General features: G+C 42.7%; 2 protein-coding genes across 2 annotated transcripts in view; both read right to left on the reverse strand.

Moving 5' to 3' along the window:
• Positions 1 to 1959: 1959 nt before the first annotated feature.
• LOC112562860 (SAGA-associated factor 29-like) lies at positions 1960 to 10395 on the reverse strand. The gene is made up of 10 exons (XM_025236430.1): positions 10262 to 10395; positions 8435 to 8647; positions 7566 to 7641; positions 7143 to 7215; positions 6865 to 6929; positions 6279 to 6381; positions 5601 to 5786; positions 5007 to 5100; positions 4720 to 4788; positions 1960 to 4108 (listed from the first exon to the last, which is right to left on the reverse strand). The coding sequence occupies exons 2-10, from the start codon at positions 8603 to 8605 to the stop codon at positions 3992 to 3994; spliced, it is 954 nt and encodes a 317-aa protein (XP_025092215.1). The 5' UTR covers positions 8606 to 8647; positions 10262 to 10395; the 3' UTR covers positions 1960 to 3991.
• A 6919-nt stretch (positions 10396 to 17314) lies between these two features.
• Positions 17315 to 21578, reverse strand: part of LOC112562519 (PR domain zinc finger protein 14-like) — a 12258-nt gene continuing 7994 nt past the window's right edge. Inside the window, 4 exon segments of the mRNA XM_025235800.1 lie at positions 17315 to 18907; positions 19102 to 19258; positions 19514 to 19624; positions 21245 to 21371. Of these exon segments, the coding sequence (XP_025091585.1) occupies positions 18816 to 18907; positions 19102 to 19258; positions 19514 to 19624; positions 21245 to 21371 (487 nt within the window). The 3' untranslated portion in view covers positions 17315 to 18815.

Genomic DNA, 21578 nt, shown 5'->3' on the forward strand with positions numbered 1-21578 from the left:
GTTTTTAAAGCTCATTACCCACTTAAAAGTATAGTCACTACCCTCTTTACAAACATAAAACAAATTAAGTAAAAGGCTCAGAAGGAATATCAAATATACACGTAGACCAAAACACGTCAATAAACAACCACACATTGACACAAAACATAGCAACAAAGCATATAGACAAGATCTCGCAGTAAGGCGAGGTGGCTAAAGATTAATTTCACAATTGTGTGTAAATAGTAGAAAGAAGATGTGAATGATCGAGCTTGTATAGGGACTAATGCAGTTGAGAGCTGAGCCGACGGTTATTAATTACTGTCCAGTAATTAGTACAGACAGATCAGTTGAAATGAAGTATTTCTGGTGTGCAGCATGTGGATACCCGTGGGAAGCGATGCGTGTCAGTGGGAGTGGGTACACGTGTTTGCAGGCCCCGCCAGGTATTTTCAAAGCTATCACACAAACTCAGCATCGATGCCATCATGAATAATGGATTCAGTCAAGTTCCGGCAAACTGAAGGTAGTCAAATAATTTCAGGCTCTCCAATACAAATGTGTGTGCGTGTGTGTGCGAGTTGTGTCTGTGTACAGTGGGTGGTGCACACACTGGTCCGTGTGTGTGTGAGGGGGGGGGGTGAGTGCACGACGCCACCTTTCTGCTGTGTCATGGACATCGACACAAAACTCAAACGTTTCTAAAGCTAGGATGCTGCTGCTGCCTGCCGCAGCCAAAAATTATCAGGTTTTTAAGATCAAATTAGTAATTAGTCCAGAAATGCTAATACGTTGCCCGGTTTGACTCACTGCAACAGACAAACCGACAGTTATAGAGAGCGACATATCTTTGGGGCGCCAAGAGACGAATTTTCTCTCTATAGCCATAAAATGCATTTTATTCTTACAGAATTCATGCTATAGCTATACAATGGATTCTATATTTATACAATTCAATAAGTACAGAATGCATGCTATAGCTATATATATATATAATTCCTTCGATACTGATAGAATAGCTATGCCTTGGTTAGTATATTTAGTAAACGATTAAAATAACACTTTTATTTGAAATGCACACAAAAGAGTAAAATAATTTTGTTCCATTGGTCTAAGAATTTTCTTTAATATCTATAAATGAAAATACAAAAGTGTGAGGGGCACTCTTGGAGCACTGGGGTCCCTCACTTTGTTGTGACATGCCGGTCGAGCTAGGGGAGATAACCGGCAGCTTACTTGTCCTGGAGGAGTTACCCCCAAAATAAATTATTTAACTAGTTGATTGCTGGAAATCATTTATTTCTGCATTGTGACCGAAAATTTCAGACTTCTGGGGCAATGTGAAAATCGCTTTTGCCTGGAGAAGGGTAATGAGTTAAATAAAAGTGTGTAACAATAGGATTTGCACAGGGCATGTCCCCACATAGAGGTGTGTTACACCAAGGGCGGTAGGAAACAAGGCTGTGTGATCGAGACAGACACCACAACATACAGAAGCTAAAACAACGTAGATCGCTGATAGTGCTGGTCATCTGTTATTAGTAATTGTAATCCAGGTACATACATAAATAGTAATATATATATAACATGTACATATAACTTGGATGTAAAATGTGAAAACAAAAATGCAAATAGTAAGATAAAATGTGTGCATAACTTTGTGCTGAAAGAGATGTAGAGAAAAGAACACAAATGCGTTGAGAGAAAGACAGATGGATGTAGAGATAAGAATAGAAATGTTTAAAAAAAAGTACTGTAAGCTCTACACTCGAGAGACCACAAAAACATAATGTGCGATTAATATAGCATATACTCATAAGGAGCATTCTCTTAGCACTTGAGACAAGAATGAGACATGGAGAATGACGGAAAGATAAACAGTACTGATGACTAATACAAGAAAAATATACAAAACACAAAGGAATCGGGTAACGAGAACTGAAAGGAGTTTGAAGATGGAATAGCAAAAAGACCAGAACCCTCACTGAGCACACTTTAATCAATGAAAAAAACTGGTTTTATTAATATTTACAGACTAACATACAAGTACACTTTCCATCCTCCAAAAAAGTATACACAAAACCACACGATTTGTGTAGGCATGAAATATTGTTACCATGTACATATACTTTTATCACTGCATACATATGGTTGCACAGTCAGCACCAATTCAGTGTTCTGTAGAGTGCGATTCTTTGTCCCGCAGATGACAGACCTGTCACACTCTCACAGATCATAAATGCAGCTGCTGGTATAGCTCACACATCCCCCATCATCAGTAGCAGGTAGTAATCCCACTGCTTTACTTGAATGTACTCAGTAAATTCATTAACAAGCATTCATTACGGTATAACCCATGTAGCCTTTAGTATTCATATACATCATTTTGCCTCAGCAAATAATTCCTAGCACAGGATTTTTGAAGTCAAATATTTAATGACTATTATTCAAAGCTGCACCTCCTATGAAGTTCAGCAAAGGTGTTACATCTCTGCCAAAGTGCACTTGACAACAGTTTTACAGATGACAGTAACTGCACTGTGCGACATAGATGAATGTAGACAACCAATGTACTTTATTAAATAATAAGAATGAAATGACAGGTAAAGTATGGCTTATGGCCCCAGATATATCTTAAGTGTCACAACATCATCCAATATTCTCAAATGAAGAGTAAGCCTGCATGTACAGACTGAGCTGTTGGTGTTGCACTACCAAGGTGGAAAGGGGAGGCCACAACGGCTATCCAACTTTTTTTTTCTTTTTCATCACAGATAAACTACACAGGAACCATCTCAAGGACAAAGTCTTATTCTGTGCATTTCAGTACGTGCACACAGTTATCTCTGGGTTAGGCATGGCAAAATGAAAAAAAAAAAAAAATCCCAAGATTGACAGGACAGGGAAAAACCCACAAATCAAACTACCTTACTTACCTCTAAATTGTTTTGTGAAAGGTACTTAAGCAGGTGGCCAAAGTACCAATCTTTTGACCAAAAAAGGCATTATTCCGCTCACTCTTCATTTACAAATCACAACTACTTTGTAGTGACAGAAATGGGTTGCCTCAAATGACCCACCAAATCAAAAATTGAGGCAAGCTGGAAGAACCTCATTTCTGAACTCAATAAAGATGCTATCAACTCATTTAAGACTAGTGCATCGAAGTAATTCAGCTATAGCTATGAAGGTGTTTGCTTTTGTGGGCACAAAAAGTAAGGGAAGAGATAAACACCAGTAGTGCTGCCTCTTGGAAATACTATGCATTCTGTGTTGCATATGCAAATTGATAAACGTAGATAAAGACACCTAGCTGACTGGCTTGTCTTGACTGTGTTGGTAGAAATGGCTTGATCTAATATACACAACTGGTTATTGTAACAGTTTTTTTATAACAGTGATTACCTCTATAGAGACAGAACTTCATGACCACACTCTACTTCAAAGATGGCAATATGCCAGTCAGGTGATCTAGCAACGCAAAAGAGATGGATAGCGACAATTGAGCAATAGGTAATAAGGAAAGGGACAGTGTATGTGTGCTTGGTGGGGATGTTGACAGGTAAGGAGCCAGTACAAAAAAAAAGTTAGAGGAGATAGGTGGTAGGATATCTATAAGAAGGGATGGAAAGAGGAGAAAAAGATCTTATTATGGCTTTTATTGATAAAATTTCACCAATGTCTTTGCAATGGTCTTTTGGAAGCTAACCAGTCAAATACAATGCTGCATGAAATGGGAGACTCAGACAACCTTCCTCTCCTTCAACAGTACAGAAAATTGGTATCTGTTCATGAGAAAGGAATTAATTTAAGTGATAATAGCATCCAGGAAATCTATGCCAAAAAGTAAACAAATGCCTTCAAGATTTTCTCTGCATCATTCTCAAGCCTTCTCTGCAGCATGTAACAGTGAGGCTCAAAGCTGAAAAGCACACTTCTCTGATTTCTTGCTGAATCAGTGCCAAGAGTTTCTCATGAATGAGCTTTGTGTTCATGTCCAGCAAAACCTGCCTCACTTTTTCTTATCATCCTTGCAGGCAATCAAATATCGTTGTGCAACGCTGAGAGGCGGAGAGTACCCTTCTAAATATGATGTGTCTTCAAATAATACAGAGTAGTCATCCTGTGGCTGCAAGACACAAAAGAAATGGTATAACGACTTTTGCTTCATTCAAGATTTAATTTGGATTCTAAGACCTAAAGTGCATTTTTCTGAAATTTTTCTCATAGTCATGTGGACAACACACTTAACAATAACAGTGATGAAAAAAAAGACAGTTGAGAGGTTACATACCGAAGGAAGAAGAACACTGAAGAAAAAGTGTTAAAACGTAAAATTTCTTTGCTCATTTCATAACCATTAGAAAATGCCTGAACAATAATAATAATAAAGAAAACTGGAAATATCATTGCAGTATACTTGAGAAAAGAAATCTTTTAACACTAGTCACTTGTTAAAAAATATGTTCAACGTATACTACAACAGATCTACCAGTCAACTAAGACACTTATCACAAACTCAGCATATACTATGACGTACATCACATCGCTGACAACGGTACTTTATTAACATGACTGTTCATTAGCTGATACAAATTATGACATAAACCATAAACAGGAACAGTCAGCTTCAAAAAACTGTAGTATTATCTGGCTCATCCGATGGAAAATATTCCTCTACAGGCCTGACACTGCTCACGCTTTGTGGTTATTCAACTATTTTAACTATTATGAACTCACCCCTGCTGGTGGGCTATCAATAAGTGCCCGGTAAAAACAGGTTGTCTGAGGGTAAAGTGCCAACACTAACTGAAAACATACAAAAAGAAAACAAAAACAATCAGTATTAAATAAGCCACAGGATGAGGAAGAGGTTCTACAGAAGAGGATGCTAGTAATGGCTGAGCTACTGAAAAATGTACTGTGAGGGAAAAAAGAGTTGAAGCTGTGTGTAGTGGAAGATTGAGGTGTAGAATATGAAGGTGTTGTTCTTCCGCCAGCAACAAGAAAGTCACAATGTCCCTTACCGTGCCCTTTGCAAAGAGAGCCTCAGGGTCTGTCTCTGGGTTTGCCTTCCAGATAGGAAGTGGAACTACTCGTCTCCGGCTGATAGAATGACGTCTATGACAAAAAACTCAAGTTAAACACATCCAAAGCTGCATTTATTACCAAAGATTGCATAAGCATTGCACCTGCAGTACGTGTGTGAGTGTGTGCCTGCATGTACAACTATATATATACACACACATTCGTAAATGCACCAGTACATCCCAGTGTGTGGTAAAGTGAGCAGTATGACATAAACAAACAGTACGGGAAGGATAAGATCATGAATAAAGTACATTCAAGTGTTCAATCTTATCCTTTCTTTTTGTCTAGTTTTTCTCAAAATGTACAAAAGGCCTTTGTCCTATTGTCACTGCCTCTACAGTTCCTGTCTGTGCTTGTTCATGATGTACACAATTAGACAAACAAGGCTGTCTACTGGAATGGCTGAAGAGCACAGGCAACACAAGAAACTGCACTGCTCATACAAGTTGAAATTAATCATCTCTCTTATTAGGAAGCCCCAAGCATCATACCGTGATTTGATATAGATTGAAGACGAAAAAAAATCTTACTCTTTGCCCTCTTCAGCATCAATGTCATCCACATCATACTTGTTTGTCTGGGGACTGAATGAGACCACCTCTGCCAGAATCCAGTTCTCCTCTCCATCTTGGCTCCGTACTCGAGCTGCCACCTTGTCACCTGTTCTGCAAATGTAGTTGCTGTCTGCAGGAACGGCACCACACAGAGGTGGTGGTCTGTAAGCAAGTTAGACTCACATTATTGATGTTTGCATTTTTAAAACAATATTTTTCTAATTTTCTTTTGGTATCGGTGTAGTAAAGTGTCAAAAAAATTTAAAACAAATATTTTTTATACTTTTGTTAGCCCATTTTCAATGACAAAGATAGCATCAGTCTGTCACAGTGCCAATACTGAATCCTTTTGATGATATAATATTTACACTTGTATTTGAATGCTGTCTACAACACAAGTAAAAGTTTCCAGTAAGATTGTCAGATAATCTTTAGAGGGGATTAGGGTAATTTCACCATTTCCCACCCCTGTATATTACAAGATTTTTGTCATTAATTGTTACAGTAATGTTCCAACAAAGGCTAAGATCTGCCACTGTCTCAAAAAGTAAAGTTTGTCAGAACTGTTTTGATTTTGTCTGCTTTTGCCAACATAAGACAGAGATTCATCATCTGCGTATGTGATGCTGGAAAGATTCAATTGCTGACACTTACTTTTCCCCTGGCTTGCTGACCCAGAGAGGAAGTGTCACAGCATTTTGCTGCAACATTGTCATTAGAACACCCCTTCGCATGATCTGCTTTGGTCTGTCTGACTCTGGACAAAGGAAGAAATTGTGTAGCCAAGAATACAATTAATTCTTACTGCTAAACTCTAAAAACATTAAGACTTGAAAAGCCACATAATAACCCTTGTCTAATCAAGCTTGTGACAATTACTTGGCCCATCATTGAAATCTGAACTCCTCTTCCTAGAAACTTTGTGACAACTAAGTGGTCATTTTGTTCACAAAGCAAGCACACAGAAATTTGCTAAATGAAAGGTTTGTACTGCATTTTATAACAGCCATGTGACCTCAACAAAAAAAATTTAAGATCAAGAATCATGTATGCTGCTGTGTTTGGAAAAAATAATGAGCTAAAATTTTTCAGCATGTATCCATCTCTTGAACAAAGAATTTTCGTTATACTATTGCAATTTAGTTATGCAAGTTTATAGCTAATGTGATGACACCAGTTTTGATTAATCTTTTGTTTTTAGCTCTATATTTAAGGTTCAATAATGGGAAATGCTAATTACCATGTCGTCTATTTTCTCGGATGGACTTGATCTCTGTGATCTTATCTAATGCTTTTCGGAGAAGTCTGAAAGTAGAGCAAGCAAATGCAAATTCTAGAAAAGCAAGCCCTCCTCTGTTATCATCAATATTCATCTACAGCAAACAAAAAACACAACAGCAATATAACACATGCAAACAATGAAACATCATTCAGTTTACAATATACAGCATACTTGAAATGAACAGAAGTATAAAAGAGATAAGATAAAGCATACAGGTCTATGGCATAAAGACTTACTCAGCCTCTGTCTCTGCATCTTGCATTGCTGTATGGTATAGTCCTCGAAGCTTGTTTTTGTAATAAGGAGTGACTGCAATGATGCAATATAAACGTCATAGGTACAGATCAATGTTCAACACATATGCTATACATTAGTATAACATCTATGCAAACTACATAAAAAATATTTAAACAAATCAGTTTGGAATGCTGAAAATTACTTGTGTGCATGAATATCGTTTTTATATTTACTGTTTAACAAAGGCGTGCCAGCCACTTCTCCTTGTCAAGGTTTAACTCAATCAATAAAGATGAATCCATGCAACTGAGCTGTAGCTATGAAGATGCTCATATCTGTGGGTGCATACAGTATAGGAAGAGTTCATGGTTCTAATGATTTAAATGTAATTGAATTGTATGCTTCAAACATGATAAACTTACTTCTTGACTCTTGTTGCATTCTTTCATGTGTTTTGGAAATATTGATCAAGTTATGCTCTCCCCTTGACCTTTCCTCCTGCCCAAAGGAAAGCATGTGTTCAAATTTTATGATGCTGGAACTTTACAAATTGTCTTAAAGATCTAATGGGATGCTATTTTTTTTTTTTCGAATGATTGGGTAAAGCTCAGTGCAAAATGCTATTTCATTAAATATGGATAAATATCTCCTATCCATTCTCGAAAGACTGCCACAAACATTACCATGCACAGCAACTCAGGGTTGTACATAGCTACATCTACATCGAAAGGTCACTGGCAATGGCAGAGCAGGGACCACATGATTGAAGAATAGTAGTAAAAACATCATGTTACTCTTTTCATCCACATTTTGAGAAACAGTATCTTGCATTGAGCTTTAACTAATCACTAGAAAATAAATCTGCACCCTACTAGACCTTTAAGCTTAGCATAGTGGAAAAAGGAGATTGTCAAAGTATTTCAAGCAGTCATTCTGCTGCAAGATTCCAGCTCTTTACATTATACATATTTCTGTTATCAACAATGAAAGGATGCGGAGTGCCTCAGTAGCAAAAACACTGTGCGAGTATCAGATAAACCATCTCCAACTTTTAGAAAGGCTACATTAAATATGCAGTGTGAAGAAAACCCAGAAGATTGTCTTGGTTTAATTGTAGCTAAAACTGCCAAACCAACTTGATCGTTAATTCTATACACATTTTTGTAAAGAATGCCTGAACTCATCTACTTCAAAAAAGATTTTTTGGGTTTTAATGAATATGGATGCCGTATGAAAATGAAAATTGACCAATCAAACAGAAAATCAATCTAGTCTCTAATGTTGCACATACCTGAACATCTCTGACCAAACCAAAAAGTTCCTTAAGCAATTCTCTGATACGTGTTTCTGGCTGGGCTGTACTTGGAGCACCATTGCTGTTGTCATTGGTGGAAGGACTTAAACTGCTGCTTCCAGCACCTCCTAGTCCAGTATCATTCTTCCCAGACTTTGTACGGCCCATCTTCCAGCCTCCGATCTGTTGAAACTTTCTCTAACTCCAATTCTGTGAACAACAAAAATAAAAATGTTTATCACAGAACAAATTCCTAGAACCTGTTAAGTTTAAAGTTTATTTATTTTGCTGAATCTACTCATGCACTTCACAAATTCTGATTAGGTGCCTGTTTCTTGTACTCCATCATTTTGTTTCCTAACTAAATAAAAAAAACAGGCTCCTCCAAATACCTATCAACCAATTATGAATAAAATGACACTACAATTTATCTGAGGTGAAATCTACAAAGACGATTTAATGGGCTTTAGGTCTTAACGCTGTTTTCTGTCACATTGCCTTGCATCAAAGTAGAACTCATTCAACTTCAAAATCTTTAATGGAACTGAAATCATGAGCCTTTTAACGATAAATATGATCATGACCAGTCAAAAGAAATCTACAGAAATAGATTAGAAAGGTTTAAGAACTGGAGAATAAATGTGACACAAGGCTGCATGGTCAGCTTTCTATGCTGGTCAGTCAAATGTGACACAAGGCTACATGGTCAGCTTTCTATACTAGTCAGTCAAATGTGACACAAGGCTGCATGGTCAGCTTTCTATACTAGTCAGTCAAATGTGACACAAGGCTGCATGGTCAGCTTTCTATACTAGTCAGTCAAATGTGACTCAAGGCTATATGGTCAGCTTTCTATACTAGTCAGTCAAATGTGACTCAAGGCTATATGGTCAGCTTTCTATACTAGTCCCTATAATGTGACACAAGGCTACACAGTCAGCTTTCTATACTGATCAGTCAAATGTGACACAAGGCTCCACGGTCAGCTTTCTATACTAGTCAGTCAAATGTGACACAAGGCTACATGGTCAGCTTTCTATACTAGTCAGTCAAATGTGACACAAGGCTACACGGTCAGCTTTCTATGCTGGTCAGTCAAATGTGACACAAGGCTACACGGTCAGCTTTCTATGCTGGTCAGTCAAATGTGACACAAGGCTACACGGTCAGCTTTCTATGCTGGTCAGTCAAATGTGACACAAGGCTGCACGGTCAGCTTTCTATGCTGGTCAGTCAAATGTGACACAAGGCTGCATGGTCAGCTTTCTATGCTGGTCAGTCAAATGTGACACAAGGCTGCACGGTCAGCTTTCTATACTAGTCAGTCAAATGTGACACAAGGCTGCATGGTCAGCTTTCTATACTAGTCAGTCAAATGTGACACAAGGCTGCACGGTCAGCTTTCTATACTAGTCAGTCAAATGTGACACAAGGCTGCACGGTCAGCTTTCTATGCTGGTCAGTCAAATGTGACACAAGGCTGCACGGTCAGCTTTCTTAGTTACAACTAGTCCCTAAGATGCAGAAAAGCAAACTTTTAACACCTTACTGTTGTGCGATACATACTCTGATTATTGCTTTGATTCATACAACGCTCTATTAAACGATAACTACGATGACAGCGACTCAGAAAAACTGCAACGCTGTGCAGAAATGAAAAAAAAAGACCAAAACAAAGCGAGCAAGCCACGGCCTCACCAACTCCACCAAGCTTTTATGTTGTGACGTTAAAGTACAGTAAAGCGGGTTTTAAAACCATATTCTGTAACTCATCTAGTTAAGTAAACTTAGCCAGTTACACTGTGATGATAAAGACACTACTACCATTAAAGTATGAGGAAAAGTTTTGGCCTTGAGGAAACCTGTATCTTCCTGCTGCACGCTTTGGCATCGGGCCGGTGTCACGCTTTTCTCTCATCCCCATTGAAAGCAAGTGGAGAATTTATTTTGGGAGGGTAAACAGTAAACAGATCATGTCAAGTTCTCTCAATGACAAATTTGAGTCTTGTTTATTTTGTGCAATAACTTCTCGTCTCGTATCGTAGAGGTGATTGTTCGAACAGAAAGAGCGAATCGCCACTTTATTTGTTTAGTACCATTTATAAGTCGTCACCGGAAAGAAACAAGCATTTTGCAGATCAAGCTAAATAGGGATTTGATTCCATATGAGGACGCTCCGTCTCTCACCTGCGAGTCCAGCGGGGAGTCATAGGTTACCTGAACGTGCCAAGTGCCAGGCAATCCCCAGGAAACAACAAGCGGTGGAAAAGGACATAGACTGCAGGTGTGCCCCAATAGACTGCAGGTGTGCCCCAGCAGTTCTGTAAAGCACGAGGCTATCCACCAAACATTTGAGGGAAACGGACGACCGAACCAGCGGGACATGGCGACGATGGCGTTATGATCACCACAACTAAAATCAGTCTTGGTAACATGCCGGTGACATCACCGTGCACAAAGACACACTGTTTTCTCTGTTGTTGTCGTCGTCGTCGTCGTCAGAGTGGCAGCCGTTCCTCATAGTGTAACGCGCAACGGCATGGACTTTCCCGAGAGGCAGAGGGAGAAAGGTGAACACTACTCTTCCCCTACTGTACCTTCTGAGTGTTGGCTGCCCTGGGTTCAGCTCTCGTCTCGGGCGCGCTGTTCTTTCTGGTTTTTTTTTTACAGGGCTGGCTGATTTGCTGCGACATAGACTTAGTTGCTGGCTCGGCGTATCTGACAAATCTGTTGATAATCGACGCAGACGAAACTTTTAATTATTGCCGCATCGGTCGAGGTCCATTTTAACAACGACCGGGCTCTCGTCAGATTCTGGGAGGGGACAGCGTAAAGTGTGCTGCTGGAGTCAACCAGATTGAATACATATAACAGCTGAGAAAACTAACATCCATTGGAACGTCTGCATATTACATAGACCTCTCTTCTCGTCTCATCCAGGCCTCGCAATATGCGACCAGCAGAGTGTAGACAGATTTAGCCCAGGTGAAACCAATGACAGGGGCCTTACATTCTCAGAAATTCAGCATGGAAATCCCCTGGGTAACCTGCCGGTCCCAAACCCGGATGAAGGAGAAGGGTTGGGTGTGGGGCTAGCAACCCCACCCTGTAAAACATCCCCTGCTACAGAAACCGCAACTTGCGGCCCTATCTATGCTCCACTGGGGGTGAAGAATAAGATTCCTAGGGTTTGCACAAAGCCACTGACATTTTAGCCAGTGCTCTCCACCTCACATTGAGCGAACAGCCTCACCAAGATAGGAAAACACGGACATCGGTCATCGAAGCCAGCAGTAGCCACTTTCTCACCCAAAACATTGAACATTAAACCGATGGACTAACCGCTGTAACGGCCTGTATACCTCTAGATGAAAAGAGGCGCTAACTTTCTCCAGAACAACTAGACTACAAACCAGCGATTCTCCAGACCCACCGGTCCTGGGGGGAGAGGTCGAGAGAGGTTACGTCGTCTGAAGAAAGGGAAGTTATCTGCATTAACAACGTCCCCACTGAACTTCTCAAGCAATGTGGAAAACAACAACAACAACAACAACAACAACAACAACAACAACAACAACAACAACAACAACTCTTACCACTCTGTGCCAAAGAATGGATGCAATGACCAGTCATACCCCTTCCAAAGTAGAAAGTAAACATGGCCAAAACTACAGAGCTACAAACACAAGCAAAGCCAAGCTCAAAGAACTGCACCATCACATGGACACCACGGCTGACGAACTGCTAGCAGAAGTACATCATCTCGCGAGATACCGTGCATGACCGTCACACCGCCATGTCCAGACGACAGCATATGATGGCAGGTACCAACAGCGAACTGCAAGACCTTACCAGCAGTGACTAAAACTAATGCTTGTGGAACGAAGGCCAAGAGCAGGAGGAGAGAAGGGGGATAGATATTGTACGCCGAGCCAGCAACTGAGGCGATACCACGGCACCGGGGCCAGCACTGTAAACAGATGCCACGTGCAGAGAAAGAACAGGTGCCAGAGACGAGATCTGAACCCAGGACAGCCAGTCCTCACTGTGTTGGTGACCGGCGCTAACCGTTGCGACACTGGGCCGCCAACGACACAACACAGATGTACATGACTCGGGTACGGGTACCGCTTGAGGAGGTTTTCGTTCTGTAGTATGATCAATTTTCTGGCAAGCCTTTCACGAAAACCTAGTGATTGCCGAGAGAAACCATATGATATAATCAAGCACCATTTGTTTCACACGATCGACTGTGTTAACATGTAGGTGGAGCTAATTTTTTTTTTTTTTTGTATTTTGTTTTTTGTTTTGTTTTTTGTTTATTCTTTCCCTAATATGAACAATTCTATGTCAACCATTTCATGAAGACCCACTACTATATACACAGCGGTCTTAGAGGTGTGGGGTGGATTATTCTTTTAAAGAGGCAACTATTATCTGTCTATCATCAACGTACGTGAGACGATGGCCTGCAGGATATACTGGTCATGCCGCTCTGCTTTATAACAAATGTTCTCTGCCCTCTACAAGCGAATGTGAGCTGACGAATGTCTTCTCCTCCAACTAAGGACAGACATAGGGACTGGGAGAAACACAGCCACGGACAGCTGGTACTGATGGCACAGTGTTAGTGCGAGCTGTCGTGCTGTTCACTAATGTTTGTGTCAACTGTTGCATGGCACGAAAGTTTGTGTGGGGAAGGGGGGATTATATATATATCGGCAGATGAGTATGTGTATGTGGGGGGTTTACATGTATATATACATGAGACTGTGTGTAGGGGAATTAGATATATAATTATATATAAATGCACATATGAGTGAGTAGCTGTTCGTGTCAGGGGGTGTTAGATAAATATATATGTGGAGATGTGAGTAGGTGTGTAAGGGAGGTTACATGTATATGTAGGGTTAGCTATATATCTAGCAGAGATGAGTGTGTGCGGGGGGAGTTACAGATATACAACCTACTTGTAGTTTACCATTGTCTGTGTTGTGTTGGGCCCTCGTTTATTTTACCTTGACCTCAATGACCTGTCATCAGTTGTAGGCCTTGAGCTATTTATTGTCGCAATTAACTGTATGCCGCCCTTCCCAGTGTTTACAAGTTGTAGAATTAGCCCCACAACAAGTTTCATAGCTGGCAGAGAGGGAAGCGGAGGGTTTCTCTGAGCGCGGTCCTCCAGCTCGCTGACGTCACGCTTCCCTAAGGCTCCGAAGTTTCTCCCTTCACTGCGACCTTTGCCAACATGAAATCAGCGGCCGGAGAGATGGTCTGCCCCGGGGCTCGTGCAGGTTCTAAGCAGCCCTGTGTTTGAATATGAATTTTAGAAAACGAATGAATCAATAAATGAACCAGTGTACCTGAGTAAACACAACAAAGCCGATCAACAGTCCCCCCGACATGAGAGCCAAGCTTGACGAGTGCATATTCAGACATCGCTGTCCGGATGTTGCTCGACCAGTGGTTTCTCAAGTGGGGTCAAGTCCCACTGAGTTCCCCATCGCTCTACAGGACGGAAGAAGTCTATGGAATCCGACTTGAAATATTCCCAGAAATCCGCCGACATTTGGGATGCGACTGAGCAAGAGTGATGGAGCAGAGAAATTCTTGTAATCTGGGGTTTGCGTGGACATCATGTTGATGAGGCTCGCACGGCGCAGCTTCTGGCGAGGGCGAGAAAACAGCTTCATTCATCAAGCGCCTGGCCTTAACTTAATAGTTTTGACAGTGAACGTTCACCGCCAGGGTGCGCCCCTGCCCCCCCCCCCCCCGTCATAAAATGGCGGCAATAGGACGTTGGAAAGAGAGTTCCTCTAGGGGCCGTAACTCCGCATTACCGACTTGCCGTCCCCTTGTTAACTCCCGGATCCCCATTGCACGCGCCTTTGCAGAACGTGCCAGGAATGGGCGATCAAGAAGCGAGGGGATAAACACGAGACCAAACGACGCGCGGAGCGCAGGAGGATGCGAGCTGCAGGAAATGGTCTGCGCGCGCAGGTTAAGATCGGGACATCTATGGCGAGGCTTGTCTCGCGGGGAGTAATCATCATGTCGTCCCTGTCTTCTCGCTCAATCAAAGGCTAAATGAGGAATCACGACAGCAAAGGGTAAGCACCGGTCCCTGAGGGATCGCCCTCGCTCGTAATTCTTGCGCCAGGCGCGAGATAGCGTCTTGGGCAGTTAGTTAAGGAAGCTGAGAGTGAGTTCCCCTTCAGGGACGAGGGGGCGCCTCGGGCGGTGTCCTGTGACACACCGGGGTGGACAGGCGCAAGAGCTTGCGCCACTGAATGCACACAGGCGGAAACCTATTAGCCACGGCGGCCATCTTGCCACGACACGCAGAGGCTGATGGGAATGCCAGGAGAGTCTCCAGTTTCAGAGTTATTTCCCTTTGTGCCCAAAGTTTGCCGTGGTCAGGTCCCCAACATCCTCTCCAAGCGCCTTCAGTGTGTACACGTGCGCGTGCCTAGACTACGACGATCAGAGGAGGGAGGAAGACGAGGGCAGGCAAACAGGTCGACAGACTTGCTGATGAAGACAGTGAACACGAGATATACAGGGAGTGAAGGCGTGATGGGCAAAGGTGATATGGTGTGAAAGTGTAACAGCGTGAAAGGTAACATAGTGTGAAAATATAACGTAGTGTGAAAAGGTAACATAGTGTGAAAATATAACGTAGTGTGAAAAGGTAACATAGTGTGAAAATATAACGTAGTGTGAAAAGGTAACATAGTGTGAAAATATAACGTAGTGTGAAAAGGTAACAGTGTGAAAGGTAACACAATGTAGTTATTTTTCAAATAAGAAATCAAGCTCAGGGTGTTACAAACGCTTGTCCTTACTTGTGCCTCAGGTACTGACTGTCATCCGTGGGTGTGACATGTGAACATGTTACTGGGTTACTTATGCGGATGGTCGTGAAGCCAGGAACCCCACCCGACCTGCGGACATCGGGTAGTCAGAGACGCTGGTGAGAGCTGTCCACAGACTAGCACGGCCTCCACCCTACCTGACAGGTAACACTCAAACCACCAGGTCATAGGTACTGAGACAGAACGGAATTTTCAAATCATTTGCATCTAGGTGACCATCATACTGGGTGTAACCATGGCAGCCTTGAAGGAGGAAGGGAAGGCGCCTGATGTCAAACTGTGATCGTCTGGGTGAAAGTCGGGAGGACAGGGGCAATACATTCAAAGACATGGTTGGTTGGGTTAGGGTCAGGCATGCAAGTCAAGCGGACGCTGGATTGTTGTAGAAGTAACAAACTTGTCGGATACAATGGTGTTACAGTGCAGAACTGCTCGCTAAATATTGTTTTCACTGGATTTATAATCTGAGTAGCTGATGCCAGAAAAACCAAAGTGAACTTGCAATCAACACTGAACGACGCATGCGCAGTCGCACTCTTTTCCCGCAACTTCCGCTCTGCCATCCACCTTGTCAGTGGCTCATGAATGTATGGATAGTTTGGATGAACTTCACCTAATGATTAACTAACAGTCAGGGCAACCTTTTGAATGGGTAGCCAGCGATCACCGCGAATACGAGTTCTGCGAATGTAAACCAAGGGACTGGCATGGCAGGAGTTCTCTCAGTGCAGTGCCTCTGTGCTGCTTAGCTTCAAACAAAACAAAACAAAAAAAAAAAAAAAAAAAAAGAACGAAATACAAGCAGGAAACTGTGGAAAATCCATGATATTGACTGTCAACAAATGTTACTTGTAAAAATATTAACACCACAATCATTGATTGGTATTTAACACGAGTCACGGAAAATACCGAAGACTTATGCAATGTCGGAAAGAAAAAAACCCGAAGAAGACTATGTCAGCTGAATGCTCAATTTTTTATGGAGTTCCGATTTTTAAGTCAACAACAAAAACAACAGCAGCAACCAGGCCTGACGAGAGGGGGGGACAGGGGTCTGGTGTACCCGGGGCCGCGGCTGTCAAGGGGGCCCGGCTTTGGTCAGTGGATTTTTTTTTCTTCTTCTCCTTTTCTTTTTCTTTTAAAGAAAGGTCTAAGGACAGAACACCCAAGCATTACACATGCAGAAGTTGAGTTTGAGTGTAGATATTGAGATTCGAATTGTAAACATACATTATATACTGGGAAAATAATTTACGATTACAAGTACAAGGGGCCAGGAGAGGTCGTCCCGGGGCCCGGGCTGGCTCTTGGCGGCCCTGGCAGCAACAACAAAAACCAAACGATACACGCTGACAGTTCTCAAATAACATTTGTCCAGTTCAAAGCTTCAGACCAATTCTATCAAAAGATGGGTAAAGAGGCTTCGTGAATATGACCCCTGCTTCCCTCCCAACGGGTTTGGGTGGTGTGCGGGTTTGATGTCCTTTGTGATCATGAAGCAAAGATTGGAGGTGTTGTGTGTTGTTGTGTTCGTCCTGTCTTCACTCTCAGGTCATGTAAAGTATATTGGAGGTGTTGTGTGTTGTTGTGTTCGTCCTGTCTCAGTCTGTCGCCATCAACATACTTTAGACCTTGTAAGTCAGACCTGGGCAAAGGCCGGCCCGCGGGCCGGATTCGGCCCACCTCCTTTCTCTGACCGGCCCGCCCGCTGGCCCGCCCGCCAGTATATATACTATATATAGAGTATTGGGTAAAACTGAGTTAACTATATTAGTCCGGCCCTCTAAAACATCCCAATTTCTCATGCGGCCCCTTGGGAAAATTAATTGCCCACCCCTGCTGTAAGTGAAAATAAACAACTTGATTTCGAACTTTTAGTGAAAGTGACAAGTCCCAATATAAAATAACATTTGGTGATGAGCGAAAAATGGAAAACAGCAAAAATTGTTTCTTGTTTTGATTTCAAGAGACGAAGTTGGACGATGTTCATTTGTAACTCAGGCCTTGTGGTGTATAGACCATCTTCTATTGAAGGTGATGGAGGTTGATGCCAGGCCATGTGGTGATAGACGATTTTCTGCTGAATGTGATGGAGGTTGATGGCTGGAAGATGTATGCAAATTGCAATATTTTGGTGTTCCGCATGATACACGTGAAGTTACCTGCACGAGGTGGAGAAATGAACAGGTTGGAGCAGATGACAAGTTGCCGGCGGTTGAGATGAAGACACCTTGGTGTGAGGAATGTTCATTGCTGTTACCAAACAGTTTTAAGTATGGCAACTTCACTTGCGATGAAGAATAGATTCATTCAATTTTAGGAAAAAGGGAGACGAGTGGTTGATTAAGATAAATCTCTTCCACTCCACCGAAGTAACAGAACTGCCAAAAAAAAGTTTTATTTTCGCACTTAGGGATCTGCTGCTTGCTTCATCCACCACCGACTTCTCACCTCACTGATTGCAGAGCAATGTACAGTGATTACAGTGATTACAGTTATTACAGTGATTACAGTTATTACAGTGATGAGCTGGACATGATCTACCGGATACTACACACATCTACTGGTGCTGGGCAACAAACGAAGAACATTCTTCTTTTTCCTAATATAATGGTCCACTCTTTTCCCGCTTATGTTTATTGTCAGCTTTATTTTGGGTGAGACGAGTCTATCAATGAGATACATATATACATATTAATCAAATTGCTTTTGATCAATCAATGAAATAGTTATTGACCTTTCAGTCAAATGGTTATCGATCCATCAGTCAGATTGTTGTTGACCCATCAATAAGGTTATTGCTACATCAAGTAAATGACTGGTAGACCCTCAGTCAAAGTGTTGTTGACAAATAAAATCACTAATCCATTAATCTCTCTATCTCATACACATACACACAAGACACACACACACGACACTGCTTTAATGACTCAAAAATACAGCTCATCATCGTCTGAGTGAACAAGTGAACTGAGTAGTCGTTGGCTTAACAACGGGTGAACAACCATCAGAAGGAGGCCGGTGTTTGCCGACAGACTCCCAGTAACGGCTGCCGACATGCACAGGTAAACATTAGAACTCGTCATCGTTGAGGAGCACAATATGATTTAAGTCATCCACAAAACAGACATGATGGACATGAAGCACCCATAAAACAGACATAACAGACATTTATAAAGCATAAAAATAGCAAACCTGAAAAAACTAGTGAGAAACGTAAACTAAGGCCTGACAAACATGACAGACGTGACTACAATGTCGACGAACACACCAGAAACCATGATGGAGGACACGGATGGCCGGCTTTGTACACAATCAGACACCCAAGACAGGACCCATCATACCGAAGGAGGGAGTGAGTATTTATTTACAGACAATACAACATACGGTGGCGCATGCGCACACACACACACAGCCCCTCCCCCGCTCTCCTCCTCTCTCTGTCATCATTTGAGCGCCGGCCTGGCGATGTAGATGATGAGATGAGAGATGAGAGATGACTGTCACTGTTGGTGTGTTGACGATCTCACTGAAGGTCCAACTGCAGACTCGGGTGTTGCTTCGGTCCACGATGTGTTGCTGGGGGAAACTGATTCTGACAGAACATGAAGGACGATTATTGGAACAAGTGTGATGAAGCAACTGATGAGGTCACTGGTGGTGATAGATGATAGCTGATGACACTTCACGATGTAACATCTAGAAATGAATATTGTTGTTGCCCTCTATTTAAGAGAACTGTGGAGAGCATGGGGGTGACTAAACTCAGCAAAGTGCAGGCCCTCTCACCTGTGTGCGATGACCTCAGGTGGACGTTCATGTCCAGCTGGTGAGCAAAGTCCTTCAAGCACAGCTTACAGGTGAGCGGCTTCTCCCGCGCATGCGTGCGTCTCACGTGACTGTCGTGCGCGGCGTGGGAGGCGAAGGCCTTGCCGCAGAATTTGCACTGCAGCAGTAGTTAGAAAAACAGACAGACAGACAGACAGACAGACAGAAAGACAGACAGGTAGATGAACAGACAGAGATACAACAAACATTGCAAGTATAGTGTAGCACGCGGCGACTAGTGTGAATGCTACTCATCAACAAACACTCCCCCACACGCCACACGTGTATGTGTCTGTGTACGTGCACGTGTGTGTGTCTGTGTGTATGTACACGTGTATGTGTATGTTTATGTGTACGTGCACGTGCATGCTACCTTGAAAGGTCGCTCCCCGGAGTGCTGGCGGATGTGAGTGCGCAGGATGCTGGATGCGGTGAAGGACTTGCTGCAGTAGACACACTTGTACGGCCGCTCCCCGCTGTGCACCTGAACATTGACAGTGTCGTCATGACACCAGTCACAGTGACGTCATGACACCAGTCACAGTGTCGTCGTGACACCAGTCACAGTGATGACACTAGTCACAGTGTCGTCATGACACCAGTCACAGTGATGACACCAGTCACAGTGTTGTCGTAACACCAGTCAGTGTTGTCGTCATGACGCCAGTCACAGTGTTGTCATGACACCAGTCAGTGTTGTCGTCATGACGCCAGTCACAGTGTTGTCATGACACCAGTCACAGTGTCGTAACACCAGTCACAGTGATGACACCAGTCACAGTGTTGTCGTAACACCAGTCAGTGTTGTCGTCGTGACACCAGTCACAGTGTTGTCATGACACCAGTCAGTGTTGTCGTCGTGACGCCAGTCACAGTGTTGTCATGACACCAGTCAGTGTTGTCGTCATGACGCCAGTCACAGTGTTGTCATGACACCAGTCACAGTGTCGTAACACCAGTCACAGTGATGACACCAGTCACAGTGTTGTCGTAACACCAGTCAGTGTTGTCGTCATGACGTGCACGCGCCTACACCACGACTGCATGTTGTAGAGGTTGTAGTGGCACAGACACGTCGCCCTCCACACACCACAACACAGTGACCCCCTCTACCCACTGGCTGCTGGCTAACGGTCAACTCAGGTGTCCCCCGTGCTGAGGGTGTCTAGCTGCGGGTGGCCTCCTCTTCACTTGGTGAATAGTAAATACTAGCAATGTATACTATTAGTTCACGATGATTATTATGAATTTATTATTATTAAGTGTTTTCTGAATTGGAATAGGCCTCCAAATGGTAGACACAACAATATTTATTTTTAGTTTATTAAACTTTGTGAAGCCTAGGAGATTTTGCAGGAAGTATTGTGAGATTATTTCATTATCATTTTTTTTTTTTGCACTTAAATGGAAAATGTTTTCCACTTTCCGAAGTTTAGTAATGGTAAACAAAACAAAAAAAAAAAAAAAAACAAACAAACAAAAAACAAACAAACAAACAAAAAACCCAGAATAGTTTCGTATACCGAGGGAGACTTGTATGTTCTCTTCCACCATCAAAGTTCACGCAGTTCTGATACAAGATGTGTTGTTATTTGAGTTTTATCAGAAGTGTCAATAACAACTGTTTACAGAAGCGCAAACACCTACAGTCGCGTGTAGATTGAATTTAAAAAAACTATTCGCATCATTGTCATCAGTAACAAAATACGACTTCGGGTTACTTTATCAGTACATTAGCCCCAAGTGCCCCCCAAAATATTAGTTTTTCACAATGACAGTGGGCAACGTGTACACACTCCATCGCTCCTTCATCTGCGTTGTTTTCTTTGTTAACGACAGGCAATGACCTGTCAGTGAATTGAGACACTACTGGCACTGTGCTACAACACTTCAGTGGCACAAGCGAGGTTCACTGACACCTCAATGCGACACAACTTTTATAGATAATTGGGCTTCCTTTGTGTATATGCACACACACACACACGTACACACACACACGTACACACACACACGTACACACACACGCACGCACACACACGCACACACGCACACAGTGCTGGGAGTTCTGTAGGTAGATAGTGTACTGAAGGGGTGGCGGACCTACCCGCATGTGCTTGTTGAGGGAGGACGACTGACTGAAGGACTTGTTGCACACGGCACACTTGTGAGGACGATGCTTCTCGTGCACGTGCAGCACGTGGATACGCAGACGATCTCGCTTCTCGAAGGACCTGCGTGAGGACACGAGAAACAGCGAGTCAGTGCAAAGGTCGTGTACAAGCTTGAAGCTGGGGGTTGGGGTGGACCTGAGCCTGGACTTTGTTTCTCCGGCATCCTCACTCGCAGACTGCTGCTGCAGCAAGGTGTGGCTGCCGCGTCTACATCCGCCATCACTGGCGAGCAGCGAGACAAACTGGTGTTGGTGTTCTGACAGATGG

The sequence above is a fragment of the Pomacea canaliculata genome, linkage group LG4, assembly GCF_003073045.1.
Source record: "Pomacea canaliculata isolate SZHN2017 linkage group LG4, ASM307304v1, whole genome shotgun sequence".
Classification (NCBI taxonomy): Eukaryota; Metazoa; Mollusca; class Gastropoda; order Architaenioglossa; family Ampullariidae; genus Pomacea; species Pomacea canaliculata.